Raw genomic sequence first — 21,529 nt, 5'->3', positions numbered from 1 at the left:
AAGGACTAAAACTTTAAATAAGAAGATTCAAACAAAAGTTCCAAATATATTAATACCATTCAAACACCAAAAATTCTTCATACTACAAACAACCTTCAAACTCCAAACATTAAACATAAAGCTCCTATTGAATGACAATAACAAAAAATTTAACATGCAAACAACTAATAACTGTTTGTCCATTGTAATTACTCTATATTGATGAGCCATTAAGCTTAAGTACTCTTTTCACATAAAAGATCTTGTATTCCTCTAACATGTTGTAGAAGTAATTAACCTTCTTCTGGTCGTTACAGATATTTCTTTAACTATAATAACATCATCACGAGTCAACCCTTGAAGTCTTTTGAATCCCTTACAAATCTCAAAAACCTTTATATTCCTGTCATCTTTAGTAACCATGTGTTTAAAACACTAGACAAAGTTACCAATTTCAGTACTTAGAGCTTAACAAACATCCTTCAAATCACTTATATTGTTAAAAAATGCCAGCTCATCATGATTACTACCACCAGATTTTGTCTTAGCTTTTTTTTTGAATCGAATTTACCTCGGGCAACATTAAATTTTTTATTTTTGTACTAGTGGATGTCTTAGTGTTGGCATTAATAGGTTAAGTAGTAGATAAAGTCTTTGGAATGTTAACAAAGTTCACACCATCATCTTCACGTTCACCACCCAATCTGTTGAATACATTTGAAGATGCCCTTGCTGTTGCTTCCTCGGATTCTATGTTCTCCACGACATTAGTTGGTGCCTTTGCTCCTTCTCCAGTTGCCCTATCTCTCTCAAATATAATTGTTAACTTATCAAAACGAGGAAAAGTTTTATTTCTAAGTCCTGCAGCAGCTAGATGACCCTACAATTCAATATCAAACTAAACATTACTAAAAATAAGTAAACAATCATATGGATTGAAATCAATAATAAGCACATTTCAGTGATAAATAACAAGGATATATTTGATGACACCCATGTTCGCTTACCTCCGCCCATCCATTCCAAATGTCAGTTTCACAAGTGACACATTTGTTGGCATCAACCCACTTAAAGCCAAAAGCAAAATGGCCTAACATTTTAGTAACTTCCCTATATTGTGACTTCAATAACCACATTCTGGATTGTATATGTGGGATGCCTCTAAGTTGACAATTTGTAATCTTTTTAGCCATCCATTTCTCAAGTTGTTGCAAGTAACCAAGCTTAACAGTTCCATTATCTCTAGACTAACCACCAACATTCACAAGATCCCAACAACAATCAATTAGAATTGCATCTTCAAGGGGAGTCCACTAATGGGTGGATTTCTTACTTACCTTTTGTGATCCTTAAGTTGATGTTCCTTCCATCTATAATAACAAAATGTTAGCAAATGGTTTTTGTACATGAGATGTAGAAGTGTATACAAAAAGAACTTCACACCCCCTTCATACAAAAAATGCAGGAACTCAAAAAAATCGATCCACACACAAGTTATGCAAAATATGCCCTATATATAATCATTGCCCCATAACATAATCAAGGTTAGTAACCCTAAAACCCTAAAAACTTACCATCTAATAATTATAATTAGAAAAATATACTCTTACATTACATTCCATTTCTAGAAGCTAACTAGTCACCCCACATTTCTTATGCCAAGTTATTTCTCCAATTATTCCATTCAACTATGCTCTCAATGTATTGTATCATATCTACATTTTCAAATTCTACCTATCCCATATATCCCTTAGCAAATTCAACCTCAAGTGGATTATGTGTCATCTCCCTTTTAATATGATTGTGTAACAAAGCATAAGCCGATATAATTTTTCATTTGGTTTCACTAGATACCAAGACCTTTTCCTAAGGATTGCCCATTTCATCTTAAAAAGTTTATAACAACTCTCAATAACGTTTCTAGCACTAAAATGTTTGTAAGTAAACAACTCTTTTTTTAATCAAAGAGTTCGATTTTGCCTCCATTCATTCAAATGATATCGTTGACCTTTATATGGCATTAAAAATCCCTCTCAATTTGTATATCTAGCATAACATAAATAGTATAAAGCTATAATAAGAAAATATTTTGTACTAGAAACTAAATATATCAAGGTAATAATAAAATCTTATAATTATTAATTTAACACATGCTATCTCCTTACGTTTGGGGACTTTCAAACCATTTCTTCTAGAGATTGCATCTTAAAAAACCTCAAAGTTTGTAACAAAACCTTCCCATCCAGGTAAGATACATATGAACTTCAATCTTGTGAACATACCCCTAAGACATTTGTAGCTATTTCATTCTTCCTTGTTTTGTATTGATGCTTATCATTTTTCAAGACATTGATTTTAACATATGTCCCATTGAAAGCACTTAAACAATTCTATTGTTTCCAATAGAATGGTAACACAAATATATATCTTATTAGATTCAAACTAATTAAATTTTATATTTAAATTATAAAGAGAAACTAATTTAAATTTACCTTAAACCATTTCCATTGTACGTTAGTTGAATTCTTAGTAATAAGCTCTAGATTCTTCAATAGTATTGCTTGTAACCTCAATAAAGAATTTAAAATCACCCAAATGCCTACTTAGTGTCTTACCACTTCTAACAAACTTTCTCTTTATTATCATATTCTTTGCATGATGAGCAATGATGTACAAAAAGATTGCAATCATTTCCTCAACATTCATGTGTATTGTTAGTTTAAGCCTACCACTGGTTTTAAGCATATTGCATGGTTTATAGAAGGCATTCCTCTACATTCAAATATGTTCAATGCATATTATATCAAAATTAAAGCCTATTTTTCTAAAGTTCAATTGCTTAATTATATGCTTGTCATAACTAGTACCATTATATGACCTCTTACGCTTTCTTTTCTTTAGGCGCAAATAACAATATTGATTAAGCAAAACAGTTATCAACACTACTATTGTATATAACTGTCATGCCAATGCAATAGTAGACACAATCATTGCAATTTTTCATTTAGAATATTTTCACATTGTGTGAATTATAATATAAAAAGTGTAATCCAACAACTAGTAATCAAACTATATAGTACATTGTACATGTAAAAATAGTAAGATAATAGACTTTAAACATGTAGCTATTTTGGAATTAATACAATAGAGAATGAAGCAAGAAGTACAAGTACATACCATAAACAAGGTGTAATTAACAACAATTAGCTAAAACACATTGTATATAGCGTTTAATCTATATTTGCAAAGACATGTAAAAAAAATGCATGAATTCAACTTTAATACATATTTTTTTTGTTCAAACATTATATAAACTTCATTGTTACTAATATTATTATCAACACTATATAAACACTATATATAAATAATGCTAATAAAACACAATAGCAGATATATAAACACCATATGAAACACTATATAAACAATTTTACTAATATTATTATCAACAAAAAATCCTTTTCCCAACCTCACAAACCATCAGAAAAAGAAAAATTGGACCAACAATCTTATATAAGTCACAAAACTATTATTCAACCAAAACTTTTATTTTAAATCCAATAAGAGATTGACAAATCTACCTCTTCCCTTATCTATTTCTCTTCTTTCTTTCCCAAACTTGCATCCCTTTCTACTGTATCTCCTCAATGTTAGTATTATGCAATAACTATTTTTCTAAAGGTAGAAGAAAGATTCATTAATAGAAGAAAGGGGAATGAAAGTTTCTTAAACAAAAGAAACAAACGACTTCTAGAACACAACTTAGGAAAATGAGAAGGAATGCCTTTTTTTATGGGAAAAACCTCCATTTCCACTAAGCTCAATAAATAAAAAACACCATCATGCCAAAACAAGATAAACATCATGAACAAAATCAATAAGGAAAAAAGCTAAGCTAAGACCCTGAACCCCTACACCAAAAACAAAGCAAAAGAGGAAGCTCGACCCCCTAAAACCTATACAAAATCAACCCTTTCTTTTTTTAAAAGAAAGTAACTTTCCCTCGGTGAGCTAAGGGAATGAGATTCCCTTAGTTGAAGGTAATGACTTTCTCTTAAAATGACATGCCTCTCATCTTCCTTTCAACCAAACAATGTATTTGATTACACTCATTTAAAATGCAAGAATATGTTTTACTTCCTTTCAACCAAACACAACCTTAAGGTTTTACCTTAATTCATAATGGGTCTATTAATATTAAAAAGGGACACTCAATAAAAAAACCCTAAACATTGCTAATAAATTTTAGAAAATGACAAATGTTCATGAGATTAAAAAAATACCAAAATGTGTCTTTTGGAACCAAATTATTGATTCACTAATCTATTTAGGGTTCCTTTGCACATTTTCATCCTCTCCAACCACTAAAACTTGAAATTGATTCCTAATGGGTTTTTTAGGATTGCCAAATTAGTGAATTGATTAATCATTTTTTCATCTAACACCTAAAAACTATAATGAACTCAAGTGTTAATTGATTACCATGAAACCTGATTGGTATCTTTGAAACTTTAAACGCTTTCTTTGAAATCAAAATTGATTATGAGAGAAAATTAAGGGAAAAAGGCAATAATTCATATTAGGCGTTGCTGTGCATCTATTCATCGAGGAAGCACCAAAAAGTTTTGTCATTTGTGGTAAGTGAAACCCCAACATTAACCTTAATTTAAAGATATCAATTTTTAGTATAAAATTTTTAGTATTTGGAGTCGCATTGTAAATTATTTTCAAAATTTATTAAGGTTTAGATTAAAGTTGTATCCCTATCCCCTAAGCTTAAACCTAATCGATTTGCAATTCGAGATTTTGATCAAACTTTTATTGCAAATTTTTATATTTTCATTTGTTGTAACCCCAACTGATTGTAATTTGTTGTAATAACTGTCGATGGCTGACATTTTATATGACTTGGTGATTCATTGCAATAATGAAGAGCTCACCATAAAGAATGTTGATTTTCATAGATACTCTTTCATAGATTTGACAAATAACATCTTTGAGGGTATTGCGAATGATTCCACTATTGGAATGGAAATGAGTATAGTCATTAATGCACAACATCCAAAGTCTAAAGAATTATTTGAGTTAAGAAATGATAAGGATGTGTTGAAGTTGTCCAAGAATACCCACTTCTGCTTAGAGCTCATACTTATAATTTTTTTGTAAACAATGAACCCTAGATCAAGTAGGTTTTCTACCAAAGTTAATAACCTTAGTTCCTTTCTTGGAAACCTTGATACTATTGTAAATGGTAATGTTAGAATGAGTGCTAATGTAATTGCTCATAATTTAGCTACTAGTTTAGGGAAAGGTAAAGTAGAGGAATTGTTAATCTAACTAGTGGTAGAGTTAGAGGGATTGTTGTTGTTGTTGCTAGTGTAAGTAAAGGTAATGTTGGTTTTATTGCTAGTAATTTATCTGATAGTAAAAATAGAGGGATTGCTGGTGTTGATGCTAGTAGTATAGATAGTGGCAAAGGCAATATAAAGGTAGGTAGTTCTTTTGTGAATAAAAGTGAAAGTGATGCTAATAATGACTTAATAGCCATTAATGAGGAAAAATGAATTGATATCTCTAGTGAGGTGCTGATTGGTTGCTTGAGACTAAGAGTGATGATCAATGAAGTTAATCAAAAGGTAATGGTATTGAGAATTTTGAGGATAAGGCACATGCTAATGATGTTGCTGGTTTATTTAACTTTGGAAATGATGTTGAAAAGGGAAATCATGGAAGTTCTAATTTTAAAAGGAAAGTAGAGTAATTGATAGGTTTATGACAAGTATGGTTAATGCACCTAATGAGTTTGGAAATATGAGGCTAGTCAAGAATATGTTGTTTAATAGTGTTCACTTTAGGAAAGTCATACCAAACTATATAAATCAAGAAAAAATAGAGTTATATAGGATTAAAAATGATAAGACTAGATATAAAACATTATTGTAAAGGGAATAATTGTAACTGGAGGATTCATGTAACAGTTATTCTAAATGGAAAGACATGCAATATTAAAATATTAAAAGGTGAACAACACTTGTATAAGAGTGAACAATAACTACATTGCCACAACAAGTGTTTGGATGGCAAAAGAACTAGGTTCTCAGTTGTATTTTGAACCCAATATATATGTCTTACAACTTAATGCAACATGAATTGATTGAGAAATATGGTGTGACAATTAATCTAAAGTAGTTTTGTAAGGAAAAGAAAAAAGTAAGAGAAAAATTTTTAGGGACTCATGTTAGGTCACACAAATTGTTGCATTATATACTTGGATGGTGAAGGATGCTAATCTTGGTAGCATTGTCCATCAAGCAATTAGAAAGGCTTGATTTTAGTTCGAACCTTACTTTTAAAAGGTTCTTTCCGTCTTTTAATGCCATGAAGAAAGGGTTCGCTAATAGATGTAGGCTTTTTATAAGTGTTGATGGATGCTACCTAAAAAGGCATTATGAAGGAGCTTTATCATCAGTTATAACCATTGATGGGAATTGTGGACTTTTTTCTCTTGTTGTTTCTTTCGCCAAATTTGAAAATGGTGATGCATGAGGATGGTTTTTGTAACTATTGAGTATTGTCGTTGGGGACTTCAATCAACCATTGACAGTAATTGGAGATAGCTAAAATGTAAATTGTTATTTCATTTTGGGTATGTAAAGTTTGCAATATGGAATAGAGAGGGGATATAATAATTATTCTGTGATAATAGAATAGGATATGAATAACTATTATATAGTTTGGTTCATGGAATAGAATAGGGTAAGAATTTGGTTGATAAAAATAACTTTGGAATAGCAAAGGAATAAATAATAAAAAGATAAAAATACACTTTATTATAATTTTTAATTTTTAATTCAAAAGATTCATTATAAATTGTTATTTAAAATTTTAATATAGTTATTTATTTTAATTTTTAGAATATTAATAATTTATGATTTATTCAAAATGTTAATAATTTATTATTGAAAATTAATATTATTATTTTATTTTATTCTTTATTTTTAAACTATTAGAAATTTATAATTAAAATTGTAATTTAGCTTTTAAATTTCAAATATTAATTTCTCATAAATTATATTAAATTTAAATTTAATTTTTATAATTTATAATTTTTATTTTAAATTCATTTTGACATTTTCTTTTATTTTATTTTCTTTCTTCTTGTCGATTGACGACTAGAGATGTGTTTGGTGTAAAGGAACGCAAATATGTGCTCCTAGTGGCTAGACCAAGTTTAGGAATGCCAAATTGATGCTCCTCATGATTGCATCTGATCATGGAATGTCAAATCTGATTGTAGGAATCTTACAAAGGAATGCTGGATTCAGCACTTTCGCGACCAGATGTAATGAAAGATGTCGGATTTGGGGCTTTTGCAACCCGATTTGGTCAAAAATCACTAGATCGATGCTTTCCATGACCAAATCTATCCATTAGGGCATCGGTGTTGCCTAGCACCATTGTCACACTCTACTATCCTCTGAGATGGAGGAAATTTAGTGATAGAGGGAGAAAAGTGAATGGGTAGAGAGAGAAAAAATTAGGTTAAATGAAAAAATTACATTTTATATATTATGGTAATTTTTCAAATTGATGAAAGACATTTTTTCCATTAACATTTTTAGTTTATTCCTTATCTCCCAAATTAGCCAATACTAAAAGGGGAATGAATAATAACTATTCTCCCTTCTTCCTGAATTGCCATTCTAAACCAAATAAGGCTTTAAGGAAGGATTATGAATAAGGAAGGAATGGAATAGCTATTCCCCCCCAACCAAACATGTTGTTAGTGATTTAAGTAATTAATTTATTCAATTTTGTTATATGATAGGGGCTAGATGAAATCATAATTGAATTAATGCCCCATGCAACTCAAAAAAGGTATTTTAAGCATTTATATAGTAATTTCAAAAAAAGGTTTGTGGGTTTGGATTTGAATATCAACTTCTAGAAAGCTATGAAAGATTTTAATTAATGGAAATGAAAGGAAATAATGATGAAGATCAAGTTTGAAAAGAGTGATGGATGTGAATGGTTGATGAAAAAAACCAAATGACCTTATGGGTAAGAGACACCTTGGATCCTAATGTGAAGAGCGATCTTCTCACAAACAACATGGTTGAGAGCTTTAATTAGTGGGTTGCTAGTTGTAAAAGCAAGCCACTCCTAACTCTATTAGAGGATATTAGAGTGAAGCTGATAAAGAGTTGTCATGATAGATATAAAAAGGCATGTATATGGGACAAGGTAATTACTCTAGCAATTAGGAAGAAACTTGATAAAGTTAAGTATAGTGGTAGGTTTTGCAAAGTGGTGCTTACTAGTAAGAGTAAGTTTAACATCTCTAAACCTGGAAAGGGATTTGTGATGAACTTGCAAATGGGAGTTGGAGTCGTCTTTGTAAGGTTTGGCAAATTTCAGGTTTGCTTTGTAAGTATGTAGTAGCTTGCACTACTCACACAAAGGGCGAGATATTGATCTTTATTGTGATAGTTAATACTTCAAAAAAAATTTCATGTTGGCATATAATAAGTTAATTCACACTATACATGATATCATTATGGTTGAGTTTAAAGGTCAAGTTGGTCCAATTGAGCCTCCATTATATTTCCATATGCATGGTAAATCTAAAAAGAACAAAAGAAGGGGAACTTAGAGAAACATCGGTTAAAGATTAGAATGCTAGAAGAAAGATCACTATCAGATGTACTTTCTGCTCTAGAATTGGTCATAATAAAGAACTTGTCTTAAAGTTCTCATGGAAATTAATCAAAAGGTAATTTTCAAATTCAACTTTTACATTACTAATGCATTTTTCCACTGAAAATGCATTTATTTCCATTCGCCAACATTTAATAGAAGATTAATACTAAATCAACAACGATATACATTTCTTTTTATTGACCAACTAACATATACCAATTAAACAAACTAAATTTATGCAACATTAAATACATACAACAATTAACATTATTACAAATAGTGTAGCAACCATTAATTTCAACTTCAATCCTGATTTTTCTTAATAAACTTTTGATCTCCAATATATTTCTTCCCATGTGAATATCTTCATTGCTGGAATGCACATTGCCAGCAGCCATGTGTGGATGCTACCATTGAAACAATTCACACTTTCTCTCTTGACCAATAAAAGAGAGTTTTGCATAATTATTTTCAAATTTTAATATTCTAATAACAACTCTTCTGCTAAGTCAACAATATTAGTTTTGGAATTAAAACTAATTCTCTGATGAATTATTGTTTGAAGAAGACATAACTATTTTCTTTAAGAAATTTTATTAAACGGTAGTTACAAATCAAATAACAACAATATCCTAACATGACTGAGGCTGTCAACGGGTAAGGTAGTTGCTAATTTTAAGATACTAGAATACTAACCCTATAAAAAACAAAATACCTAAACCCTATTAACTATCCAAAAATTTAAAAAATTACTACTCTAACCCTAACTATAATAGATCCCCACTATCTTATAATTACCCTAATTCGTTTAAAAACTCGATTATGTAAAAAAATTATTAAAACACTCTTTATGGTACCTAATTACCTAAACCCAAATCTGCACATGTATCCATATACAATAATATTTCTCCTACATATTTCATATAATTTACTGATAATTAAATTAATAAGAACACAAATAATAAATTTAAATTTAAATAATCAAAAATAAATATCTCAAACATAATAAATAATTTTATAAGTTATAATTTTTTGAAATGTAACACAAAATAAAAAATAAATCTATTTATATTTAAAGTGTACATATACTAAAAGTATTTTAGTATATATAATAGTAATTATATTTCTTGTAAATGAACCTAATATATATAAAGTATATATATTAAAAGACATTACAAGTTAATTAATAATCATAATTTCATTAATTAATTTACTTAACTATATGGATTTATCCTTAATTACATGAAATTAAAAAAAATAACCAGGTTTAAAAACTATTCTTATCTTATAACATCTCTTTAGATTTATATATTATAAGTTTAAATAAACAAAGGTATATATATATTATAATTAATAATTTTTGTAATGTTAATGCAAAATAGAAAGTAAATATGTTTATATTTAAAGTTTATATATATATATATATACACTAAAAATATTTTAGTATATATATAATAGTAATTATATTCCATATAAATGAACCTAATATATATAAACTACATACATTAAAAGACATTATAAGTTAATTAATAATTATAGTTTCATGAATTAATTTAATTAATTATATGGGTTTATCCTTAATTGCATGAAATTAAAAAAAAATTATGTTCCAAAACTATTCTATTTTCAAAGACTCTCTTTAAGTATATATATTATAAGTTTATGGTGTATATATATATATTTATATATATATTATAATTAATAATTTTATAAGTTATAATTTTTGTAATGTTAACACAAAATAAAAACTAAATATTTTTATATTAAAAATATATATTTATATGTATAATAGTAATTATATTCCTTTGTAATATGATATGATATTCATATATTTAAACATAATTTGTAATCTAATAATTTTTTAATTTAAATATATTATTATTACCACATTAATAATTTGAGTAATCATACTTTTCATATATTTGTTAGTTTTAAACAAAAAGAGTTGTTTGTAAAGTTGATAAAAATTGTTCTTTTTTAATTTAATTATTTAAATAATAATAAAATATTTATAAATAGTAATAAGATTCTAGTAGTGAGTATCCAAAGAGTGGTACCCAAACTTGATACGGGTAATGAAATCACTACTCGAACCCATCTCAAACCTGATTATAAGATACTCTAATCTTATATAACTGAGTTAGATATCTACGGGTACCCTGTTATCCCTAAACATGACAAACCAAATATGAAACTCAAATAACAACAATATTCTAACATGACAAGAAAATGTAAAATTTAAATAATATTTATATTATTGAAAATGTAAATAAAAATAATAAAAACCTAAGATGAAAAACAACCAAGCTTCAAAATCATATACCTTGCAACCTCACTAAAACAACCAAACCTTACTTCCAAACAATGAAGCAAATACCAAAAAACCCAAAGTGATGAGTGAAATCCACGTTAGAAGTGCTAAAAATTGAAGGAATAAAGCAACAAAATCTCTCCATTTAGCTTCTTTAGATTTTGAGTTTGGAGTGTTAATTCTTATCTTATCGTTTCTCTTATGTAGGAAGGAAAAAATGGTTATAAAATTCATATCACATCATTAAGTAAACGGAAACTCAAATGGTGGACTAGCCGCATGCATGACTTCTATATCCAGCAACATATATTATTTTGGAGTGTAATGTCTACCTTCAATAGTAATTAACTCAAATAGAATTAGGATGAAATTCTCAGAGAGTGGGAGTTATTTATCCTATAAATGTTATACATAAAATTCTCAATTGTATTTAAAAAATATATAGTGGTAAAGTTGGACACTCCAAAACAGTAGAATAATAAATTTGACTTTCATCCTATCTTTCAGCTAACAAAATTTAACTTTTATATTATATATATTCTCCGAGTGAACACAATTTTATAGCCAAGGAGAAATGTATGAAAAATCTAGCAAGATTGGCAAGATTCCTCGCTTTGCTAATGAGCATGCATCGATCCTCAAGATGTTGTTTTATATATACATGCCAAAAGTCATAGAGAAGACGCATGATTATAATTAGTGTAATACTTGCAGAAACTGTGCTGTCCTTGTAGCTACCATTTCCCAAACAAGCAAATTGATCATTCAGTCTCGCCTAGTCCTTTTGCTTAGCCTCGTTTGAGAAAAATGCCAGGGTGCCTGGAAGTGTTCCGATCTCGTTTAATCTCCTGTATGCCAATAACAAAAGCAAAACAACAACGGGTCAGAAATTGTTTTGTGTCAAAACCTTCCAAGTATCAGTCGGAGCCCCTTTATTTAACGAGTATTTAAGAGCGATGAAGTGTGAGCGACAACAATGACTGTTGCTGAACAAAGGTCAACAACACCTCAAATTTTACTGGAAGCAAATAAGGGAATGTCAGAAAATGATTGGATAGCTAAGGATCTTGCAGGCTATTATTTAATGGAGATAACACTGCTGAAAATTTTATCAGGCTAGTATTTAATGGGGTATGAGAAGAATCAGATGAGAAAGACAGTTTTACCACAGGCTTCGTCCTTTCATCAATGGAAGCAGCTCGTAATTTTTGCTTTGTGTCCCTTTCTTCAACGCTTGACTTCCTAGCGTTCATCACCTTCTCAACCATCCTACTCCCCAAGACCTGTGTTCCTTTAACAGCTTGCTTGGGTTCCACTCTCCGACCCCTTGTTACACATGGTGAACATGATTGCCTCCTCGGCTTTGGAGTTGAACTAGGTTCTGCCTTTTGATGAACCGCTACGGCAGCAGGAGTGACCGTTGGCTGTGGCCTGCCTCGCGTAGCAGATGTTGAGCGGTCTGTCTTTAGATTTGGAGGCGTCTCATCCGAAATTCCGTCAAATTGTACCGGAATGGTTGATCTCGCCAAAGGTGACACGCCTCTACTCCTAGGCTTTGTCTTATTTGTGGATGTTCCTAGGGTTTTGGACAGGTTGGAAGAAAGAAAATCTATATGGTCATCTTTTTGGTTGGAATAAGGTTTTGATGATATGCTGCTGGTATTGGAAACCACATTTGTTCGTTTATTGGTCAGAGGATGGGTGCAGATGGGTTGACTTGTTTTCTGATTGAACAAGATGGGGGCAGGCAACTTGGTGTTTTTGGCTTCAGTTGATGGAATACTTGGTCTATGACTCGGAGTTATGGATCTTGAAGGAACTTTTGGATTCGGATTTGGGGATTTTGGTCGTCCAATGCTTCCTGCCTTGTACGACTCTTTATATCCTGAAAACTGATGTAAAGTATATGCTTTTCATTTTATCATATTGAATATATAGCTCATGTAACAAGTTGTGCTCTATGCTTAGTAACTTTCAAATTTCAAGCTGTTTCAAAGAATTGGATGACTGCCTCCCTATCCTAATGTGCGTTTAGTTGAATTCCGAGTGACAATGCAAGCAATGCAACCATTGTTGAATTCATTGATTAATCTGGATATGGCAAATCATGAGAGCCAGAAAAGTCTTCTCCCTCCCACCCAAACACATGCCTGATCGTTGCACTTCCAGGAAATGTACGTACCCGTGAAAGCGGCTGAACGATTGGTAGCTCCCGCTGGATGACAAGTTGTGGGGCTTTAGCTTCCATTTCAAGTGATGGAAATAGAGGAGTTGCTGGGGGTGTCTTTAACCTTAATGATCACATTGAAACAATTCAGTTTGGTATTGCAAAACTAGAGTATCACACAATTACAAGATGATGAGTAGCTAGTAGTTCATATATATATATATAACAAACCAATCGTAATCATTTTTGTTGTTTTCAGGGAAAAACTCATATCCCGATGCTTTCTTCCCAGATGCGATTCTGTAGAGTGCATAGTTTCCTGCAATTTCAGTGCCAATTAATTTGAAGCAAATGGGGTAAGTATGCTTGGTAGAGATTAGAAGGATGTGGACCTCCATTAGGTTCGAACTCATCAGAAACAGGCTGAAGGAGGGTGGCAATTCTGTCCTTGTCGCGTTTATGCAATTCCCGGAATAGAAGAAGGTCTTCATCTCTCTCTAACTTACGCCCATTGAGTGGCAGACCGGGGGGGTTCCTCCTGTTACTCATGACTCTGTTGTCTTTAGAATTTGATTGATCAACTTTGCAATGTAAACACCAAAAGCTGAAGAATCAAACATCGGTATATAAACGTGGAGTGTAGGCCGGCAATGAAGAGGTATGATATCCCACGAACAAGCTACTACAAATGGAGAAATCAAAGCATCAAACTATCAGCTATATAATTCCGAAGAACAAGAAGATTCTTAGGAGGCATACATTTGGCATTACACTACACAGACTGATATAATGCAGTGAGGATTTGGGGAAGCCAATGATGGAAAGCCGGCCACCCAATGTTTCTGTTAACTTTTGTTTTAAGCGCTAGGTCACATGACATGTGTCAAAGATTGTCTGTTTGAAATTTTTAAAATAAATAAAAATAAAATATGCAAAATAAAAAAAATATATGTTTTCTTTATAAATAAAAAGGGCTAAAAATAAATTTTTTATTTTATTTTATTTTATTTTTTGGAAATATTCTTGCCATTTTGAAATGGAAACTCAGTGGTTGGTCATGACAACACCTCCTCTGCCTCTCTTCCGTCGCACCTCTGCCAAATCCGGCCTTTCTTCTTCTTCTTCGCCCAACTCCAACAATAATCTACCTCTAGCACGCAGGGTATTGCCTTCATTCTCAAGAATTACTGTGCTTTTTAACTTCCATTTCAACTGATTTTTTTCTATTTCTTTTGGGATTTCCCTTGCAGCAGATAATCCGGCAGTGGAAGCGGGACGGAAGTATCCTTGGGGTTGGGAGGAACAATTTTGTAGATTTTGATTCACTGCTTCAAACCTTAGCTAGCAAAACGATGCCTCAGCCACACGTTGTTCATCACCTCTTGCTTCAAGGTTTGATTCCCAACAACTCTACCCTCTCTGAAATCATGCTTTGGTATGCAGACAATGGCCTTTTCCCTCAAGCTCAGGTGATATGGGAGGAAATGCTAAATACTACTTCTTTTACGCCTGCTATTCAAGTTGTTTCAAGGTTCATGGATGCTTACGGAAAGATGGGCCATTTTCACAAGGTTCACGAAATTCTGGATCAGGTAACTCTGCACAGAGTTAACTTGTCACCTGAGGTGTACCCAGTGGCTATCTCTTGCTTTGGAAAGCATGGGCGGCTTTATTTAATGGAGAATACATTGAAGGAGATGGTTTCGAGAGGTTTACCTGTAGATTCCGCCACTGGAAATGCTTTTCTTAGATACTATAGCATTTTTGGTTCCTTGTCTGAGATGGAGATTGCTTATGCTCGCCTTAAAAGGTCTAGACATCTCATAGAGGAGGAAGGAATTCGAGCAATGTCCTCTGCCTACATAAAGGAGGGAAAATTCTACAGGTTAGGTGAATTTTTGAATGATTTGGGTCTTGGGAGGAGAAACCTGGGCAATCTCTTATGGAATCTCTTGCTATTATCTTATGCTGCTAATTTCAAAATGAAAACCATGCAGAGACTGTTTCTGAAAATGATGGATTCTGGTTTCCGTCCCGATCTGACTACATTTAATATAAGAGCTTTGGCCTTCTCGAGAATGTCTATGTTCTGGGATCTCCATCTCAGCCTCGAACACATGAAACATGAAAGTGTTGTTCCTGATTTGGTAACTTATGGTTGTGTTGTAGATGCATACTTGGACAGAAGACTTGCAAGAAATTTGGACTTTGCTTTGAACCATATGAATGCCGATGATTCTCCACTGGTATTGACAGATCCACTTGTGTTTGAGGCTTTGGGTAAAGGGGACTTCCACTCTAGCTCAGAGGCGTTTTTGCAGTTCAAGAGACAGAAGAAGAAATGGACTTACAGGCAGCTAATTGCAGTTTATCTCAAAAAACAGTTCCGAAGGAACCAGATCTTTTGGAATTACTAAATAATTATAGAGTGCACTATGGCTTGAACCTAAGGTGTCTCTCCAAGTCCTCAAGCCCTCTTATGAGATGAGCTAAGCCAGATGGTCCTGAATATCTTCCGTTAAATTAAAGAAAAACTTGGTTCCTACTCTATTTGCAGCACGGTATGTCCTCAGCACTGTTGTTGTTGTTGTTTCCACTAAAATGTATTTAGTAGATGGATTCCAATTAAATATAAGTACCCTAAACCTGTTTCGAATAAAACAAAATACGAACGCTACCATAGTCTGGCCCATCCAGGTCTGCTATAACTACTAAAATAACTTAGCTAGGAAACTAAAAAATTCTAAGTCTGCGAATAGCTTAATCACAACAATGCTTTTTTGTCTCTTATTGTTGCTTCAGCATCATAGATTTTTAGCTAAAGTTGTTCAATCCTTGTTGGTGTTTAAGTTTTTTGAATATATACTATCACATGAAGGTGAGAAGTAGAAGATAATGGACATGATTCCATTACTTCTATGTTAATACCTTGATGATGTCCATTATAGTATGGTCCTTTGTGCCTGTTATCTGAAACATACCACTTCATGAAATTGTGTTTCATGATAGATGAAAATGTTTAAGTTTCTAATTTTAGAATAAAAATCTGTTGTTAGTTATCTGAGCCATTTTGTTAATCTTTTTTGCTTTATTTCATGTTCTCTAGCTTTGGCAGATATAGTAGAGACTAAAGAGTATGTTGTGCGTGTTGGTAGCATGAACCACTTTGAAAATGAGTTGAACTTTGTGAAAGTTAATGGTATGAAGAAATGGGCTAGCAAGGAGGATGAGTACTTTGTCGATATGGCCAGGGTGTTAAGAAAGGGAAATGTGGGGGATATGCAATCAATCATAGGGATAGCATGACAGGCATTTGGCTTGACCAGTAACGTTATTTTGGGGAGGCTTGCAACTTGCAAGAATGGAAAGAGCAGGACCTTTGATCCTTGAGACATCTGGATGGTAAGATTCTCAAAACCTCTTTTAGAGCTGTGCTAAATTTCAAAGACATTCCTAACATATGATTCTAATGTTGAACTTCAACCATTTTGAACTTCTCTTGATATTTCAGGCTAAAAGTTTCTGGAGTATCAGGTTTGTACGGTTAAATCCTTGACCTCTTCATTCGGTGGCTTCGTGTCTATTGAAGCACAACTTCCTACTCTAAGATGCTTATAGGAGTTGTACAGTCACATTCTTAATCATGTTTGTCTGGGGAAACAAATGAATGAAAAATTGAATATTAGTTGAACTCGGATGCTCGGAATTCTGAACTTCAATTTTTATTACAAACTTGGGTTCCCTGTGTTGAATTCTGGCACTGGTTTGGCTAGCTTCATAGGACCAGTCTTCGCAGCTACAAAAAAGAGAGCAAAGAATAGGTATCAAGGGGAAAAGCTTTAAAAATTGCACAAAAACAGAAGAAAGAAAAGAAAAGAGAAGTTGTCCATGCTCACTTTATCGTCTCCCAGTGAAAGATGATGTGTTTGAGCGGCTCCTTGAGCTATCGTATCCAGATTGGACAGACTGAGGGTCACTAAGAAAATCCTGAGAAACAAACAGAAGGGAACCGAGTTTTAGGTTTCACAGATTGTACAACTTGGTAGGGCTGAAATTGGTTAGGTAGTGTGCTTACAAAACTAAAATCCTGATATGCATATATTTCAATTTTTGGTAATTTGAGTTCAAAGAAACAGCTCCCTCCTATTATTTATCTTTCACAATTAAATAAATATTTGTCTTGTTAAATAAAAAGGTGGACTTTCATCCATTTATGGGCTTACCTGATTTGAGGAGGTGGAAGCTTGGCTGTGATTTGGTGAGGGGCCTGCACTGCCGCCAAGCGTGATAAAAGGCATGTTTTCCTCACCAAGAGTTCTCAATCTGTTAAGCTCAGGCAACACGACCTGTCCCAGATCTGGTCTGTCTTTTCGCCTCAGCTCTGAACATTTAAGGGCTAGCTTGGCAAAGATCAAGGCCTCTTCCGCTGGCCAGTCAAGCACAGCCGGGTCTAGTATATCAGCAAAAGATCCGTTCTCAATAGCATGGTCAACATGATGAGTCAAACCCATTGGTGGCTTGGCAGTTATTATTTGTAGAAGCAAGATCCCGAGAGAGTAAATATCAGATTTTGTCCCTAGCATTCCAGTTTGTTGATACTCTGGATCTATGTAACAGAATGTTCCAGCTGTTGATGTCATATGATACTGAGTGACGGAGTTGGCAACAGATGGAGGAACAAGCCTAGCCAAGCCAACATCGCTAATCTTGCTGACATAGTTTCGATCAAGCAAAATATTGGCAGGTTTCAGGTCACGGTGCACAAGTGGCTCTGGTTTGGTTTGGTGGAGGAAAAGGAGACCAGTCGCAATCTCTGCAGCAATTCGGAATCTTACTTGCCAGGGAAGCACTGGAGTGTTATTGCGCCTAAAGAGGCGATCTTCTAAGTTCCCATTAGCCATGTATTCGTAGACTAGGCAGCCATACTCTGGGCAGGCTCCAAGGAGGAGAACCATGTTTGGATGCCGTATGCAGCTCAACACTTCAACCTACATGAGTTACCGATACATAAAGTGTACATTTCTGTATATATATATATTTCAGAAGTAACTGCTTCTTACTTGAATTTCTTGCTTTTATCATTCTGCGAGTTATTTATGTGAAATATTTATGGTAAGGTCATGCATCAACAAGGCCTCCTGACATTGCTTGCTAAATTTAATTTTAAGAGAGTATTGGAAACGTAGTGTAAAATTTTATTTGATGTTATATGTGTGCACACGTGATATGTCTATGTGCATAGCAAGCATGCATGTGGGTGTGTGCAGGAATAGGGACAGGGATAGGGATGCCTGCTGGTTATATATAATTTTATGCATCTATGTGATCTTATAACTTGATTTGTGCTTAAAATTGCCACACCTCTTGATGAAACTGTGATTCTCCTTGGGCTGCATCTGGACGTAGAACTTTTATTGCAACCGGCGTGTGGTCCAGGTTGCACTTGTAAACTGGCCCATAACCTCCTTCTCCTATCTTGCGAGAGGACGAGAAATGCTCTGTTGCTGCTTCAATCTCTTCAATTGTATATCTCCTATACCGGAGATCATGTCCTAAACTCTTTTTTGCCATTTTCCTTTGGTCAGCTTCTTTGCTGGCTTTCTTTTCTGCATTTATTCTCTTTTGCGCCTCTAGTTCAGCAATCCGTTGAGCTGCTTGGGCTGCCTCAATGGCAGCCTTACATTTTGCTTTCTCCTTTTCTGCAAGTGACAATGCAGCTTCCTCAGATAGTCGTGCCTCTTCTATTTTTTGTTCTTCTTGCAGTTTCCAACTATGAAGTTCTTTTGCCTGTAATGAGAATAGCAGAAACTGGGCATAAGTGTTCTCTAGCATCGTTTTGATTTCCATTTGAATGCATTCCCTACATATTCTCTATATCTGTTTTTTCTTTATGGTTGTGGTAGGTAGCCAAGGGCGTTCTTCATTTTCCATGAATTTATTTTTTTCTTTCTAATCATTGTCATTCCCTAGCAGAAGTATTTGGGGAGGTTATAGCATGACTTTAACAGGGTAAATCAATACAATATGTAATGGAACTTTTACCAAAGTTTAAAATTTTAATACTCAGTTGTATACCACATTCAAAAGTTAATTTGTAGATTATGCTCAAAAAGAATTTCAGCTTTTAGATAGTACCCTCTGCTTTGCTGTGAGTGCTTCCTTGCAGGCTGCACTGTACATATCCATTGTCTGCTTGAGCTCTTGTCTGAGTCTTCTCATTTCAGCTTCCACATCATCCTGTGGCATCTGATCAGTTGAGCATGATTTTCTATCCTGTATCTGCTCAAGTAGATACAAAACCAAATTGCATGTCTAGCTATTGATATGCAGCTTAGGAGCTACTTGTGAACTGCTGTTTTCTTTTCAGTGTAACTGTTAATTATGCTCATTTCCATGAAAGAAACACTTACCATATTCTGAGATGACCATGATGTCCTCCCACTTTCCAGTGAGCTTGACGAGAACTCGTATTGTGAAGAACTGAAATCCGTGGACCTGTTTCCTGAATACGATGACCCAAAGCTTCTGTTGTCATAATCTGAGCTGACTGAAAGCCGAGGAGTTCCATATTCCAGATTGTCATACAACGAAGGGAACATGCGATCTGTACTTGGCCTTCCACTACTTACAAATGATATGTCAGAGTCGGGAATTGAGGGCTCATATTTGATATGACCTCTTGTGAATGGTGACCTGTTCCAGGGTTATGATGTTATTATACTTGTGTTTAACACGTAGTAGATTTGGTATATAAACCAGCCATTATAAATTGCAGAACAGAAAATAAATTTGAATCAAACCGGATCTGAATGGTATGAATACTTATTATGTGCACCAAAAGGAAACAACGTAAAGCAGGCTAGTTAGGTCGTGTTGGAGTATCCCCAACTCTATGCTTTGCTTGGTGGATTGTTTATTTGACTTGTTCATTGCCTCAGTATATTGGATGAAATATTAGTCACGTCATATTTTTTGATAGTCCTCTCTTAAAATGGTAATCATCTTATCTTGTGACTCACCTGATTTCCATATCTTCAGGCATGCTGCGGGGTGGATGTTGGGGCCTATCACCTACAGCTACAGAACCAAATTAAGGAATTCCTGTGAGCAAAGCCGTCAATGAAGCGGATACAGCTTAATGATAGAAATAGAGGCAAACCTCTGTATCTGGGGTTATATGCGGAACCGGAAGGGGCATCCGTGGGTTCAAGAATGTTAGCAGGTTGGGTTTGCGAGTGAGCACGTGGGGGGAGTGGTCTTGTCGGAGGGGGAGCAGAAGCAGATCGCACAGATGAGATCTTCCCTTTGCCAATCACATATACTGTGCAGTACTCGGGAGCCGCTTTTGAGACATTAGTTGGGACATCGCTTGTCCTGAATCTTCTGTCAAGATTTAAATTCCGGATGCATGAGGGATACTATACTAGCTTTGGAGTTGAAATTTGTGGTGTTAAGCAGAGAAAAGGAGTGAAAGCATGCTAAAGCTGTCGAATATATATATATATATATATATATATATATATATATTTATATATTTGCAGAAAGTTGTTCAGAAGGTGTAATTGCTGCTCATGGGCTGGAGAAACAGGAATGCGGGTGGGAGCAATTACCTCACAAAGCCGCTTTTTGACGGTGCGCCAAGTACTAAAGTCTCGACTGATGAGGATAAGACGAAATCAATCAAGGCTTTAGCGATGTCGGTATCCTCCAGGATGATTTCATTACATTTTATCTGTTGCAAAAATACCATGAAATCGAGAATTAGGGACCAATACATTACATGAATGCAAGCCGAGGTGATGAAATGAATGAATAAAAGAAGAAAAAGAACCTACATCCTTTCGGGAGCAGAAGCATCGGAAAGGTAGAAAGACCTCCTTGGCTTGGTTGTCGAGTTGTTGCTTATACGCTTTTGCAACATCGTCGTTAACGTCGGAAATGTTCACGTGGTTCCCAGCTGCATTTAGATTATGGTAAAGAAATTAATGAAGCTCTTCAGCTGCATTTAGATTTGGGTTAGAATCCAAACCAAATGATGGTGCATTGTAGAGTTGAAAAAGAGAAACAAAACAAAAGACATTGAGACATGACATGCATTAATGGTGCAAGAGAGAGAGGCAGAGATTGATATGCATGTACTTGGGGTGGGAATGGAAGAAGGTTTGGTTTTAACGTGGAGAAGAGTTATAGCTTGACCCCTGGACATAAGATGATCAACAGCCCATTTCAAAGCGTATTGGCTTCCCTTGTCCTTATCGATTGCCACTGCCACACTCGCGTCTCTCTTTTCTCCATTGTTTCTTCTGGCCATGATCCCCTGTTTTCTTTTCTTCTATCTCTCTCGCTCTCCCCCAAGACCGACCAACAAAGCTCAA

The 21,529-nt window shown here is 33.9% G+C and overlaps 3 protein-coding genes across 11 annotated transcripts; 1 reads left to right on the top strand and 2 right to left on the bottom strand.

Moving 5' to 3' along the window:
• Window positions 1–11,488: 11,488 nt before the first annotated feature.
• Window positions 11,489–14,997, bottom strand: LOC110410250 (uncharacterized). Of its 3 annotated transcripts, none has more exons than XM_021419876.1 (6): window positions 14,871–14,997; window positions 13,547–13,836; window positions 13,386–13,473; window positions 13,170–13,278; window positions 12,154–12,879; window positions 11,489–11,835 (listed from the first exon to the last, which is right to left on the bottom strand). In XM_021419876.1, exons 2-6 carry the CDS (start codon window positions 13,701–13,703, stop codon window positions 11,776–11,778), a joined length of 1,140 nt encoding a protein of 379 aa, XP_021275551.1. In that variant the 5' UTR covers window positions 13,704–13,836; window positions 14,871–14,997; the 3' UTR covers window positions 11,489–11,775. The 3 variants fall into 3 exon arrangements, with proteins under 3 accessions (XP_021275551.1, XP_021275553.1, XP_021275552.1); XM_021419878.2 differs by lacking the exon at window positions 14,871–14,997 and adding an exon at window positions 14,222–14,391; XM_021419877.1 differs by lacking the exon at window positions 14,871–14,997 and adding an exon at window positions 13,914–14,039.
• On the top strand, window positions 14,088–16,806 carry LOC110410249 (Pentatricopeptide repeat (PPR) superfamily protein). 3 transcript variants are annotated; one of them, XM_021419874.2, is made up of 5 exons: window positions 14,088–14,316; window positions 14,405–14,546; window positions 14,676–15,715; window positions 16,261–16,556; window positions 16,666–16,806. In XM_021419874.2, exons 1-3 carry the CDS (start codon window positions 14,191–14,193, stop codon window positions 15,569–15,571), a joined length of 1,164 nt encoding a protein of 387 aa, XP_021275549.1. In that variant the 5' UTR covers window positions 14,088–14,190; the 3' UTR covers window positions 15,572–15,715; window positions 16,261–16,556; window positions 16,666–16,806. The 3 variants fall into 3 exon arrangements, with proteins under 3 accessions (XP_021275549.1, XP_021275548.1, XP_021275547.1); XM_021419873.2 differs by having other exon boundaries at window positions 14,408–15,715; XM_021419872.2 differs by having other exon boundaries at window positions 14,405–15,715.
• Window positions 16,807–16,808: 2 nt separating this feature from the next.
• On the bottom strand, window positions 16,809–21,529 carry LOC110410235 (U-box domain-containing protein 35-like). 5 transcript variants are annotated; one of them, XM_089782611.1, is made up of 11 exons: window positions 21,294–21,529; window positions 20,990–21,111; window positions 20,765–20,886; window positions 20,314–20,537; window positions 20,174–20,231; window positions 19,565–19,847; window positions 19,290–19,433; window positions 18,516–18,941; window positions 17,378–18,142; window positions 17,051–17,141; window positions 16,809–16,950 (listed from the first exon to the last, which is right to left on the bottom strand). In XM_089782611.1, exons 1-10 carry the CDS (start codon window positions 21,463–21,465, stop codon window positions 17,052–17,054), a joined length of 2,406 nt encoding a protein of 801 aa, XP_089638737.1. In that variant the 5' UTR covers window positions 21,466–21,529; the 3' UTR covers window positions 16,809–16,950; window position 17,051. The 5 variants fall into 5 exon arrangements, with proteins under 5 accessions (XP_089638737.1, XP_089638739.1, XP_021275534.2 ...); XM_089782613.1 differs by having other exon boundaries at window positions 19,290–19,400; XM_021419859.2 differs by having other exon boundaries at window positions 19,290–19,391.

Source organism: Theobroma umbraticum, unplaced genomic scaffold (genome assembly GCF_002168275.2).
Source record: "Theobroma umbraticum cultivar Fairchild unplaced genomic scaffold, ASM216827v3 scaffold_56.0, whole genome shotgun sequence".
Lineage (NCBI taxonomy): Eukaryota > Viridiplantae > Streptophyta > Magnoliopsida > Malvales > Malvaceae > Theobroma > Theobroma umbraticum.
This window is presented reverse-complemented; position numbering and strand designations above follow the sequence as displayed.

Coding starts and splice junctions, on each gene's coding strand:
- LOC110410250 (XM_021419876.1), bottom strand. CDS start 13,703: ATGAGTAACAGGAGGAACCCCCCCGGTCTGCCACTCAATGGGCGTAAG. Junction 13,279..13,385: donor AACAAAAATGATTACGATTG/GTTTGTTATATA, acceptor GTGATCATTAAG/GTTAAAGACACCCCCAGCAA. Junction 12,880..13,169: donor TCGTTCAGCCGCTTTCACGG/GTACGTACATTT, acceptor ACTTTACATCAG/TTTTCAGGATATAAAGAGTC.
- LOC110410235 (XM_089782611.1), bottom strand. CDS start 21,465: ATGGCCAGAAGAAACAATGGAGAAAAGAGAGACGCGAGTGTGGCAGTG. Junction 21,112..21,293: donor TTCTTCCATTCCCACCCCAA/GTACATGCATAT, acceptor ATCTAAATGCAG/CTGGGAACCACGTGAACATT. Junction 19,848..20,173: donor CCTGAAGATATGGAAATCAG/GTGAGTCACAAG, acceptor ACCCTGGAACAG/GTCACCATTCACAAGAGGTC.
- LOC110410249 (XM_021419872.2), top strand. CDS start 14,191: ATGGAAACTCAGTGGTTGGTCATGACAACACCTCCTCTGCCTCTCTTC. Junction 14,317..14,404: donor ATCTACCTCTAGCACGCAGG/GTATTGCCTTCA, acceptor TTTCCCTTGCAG/CAGATAATCCGGCAGTGGAA.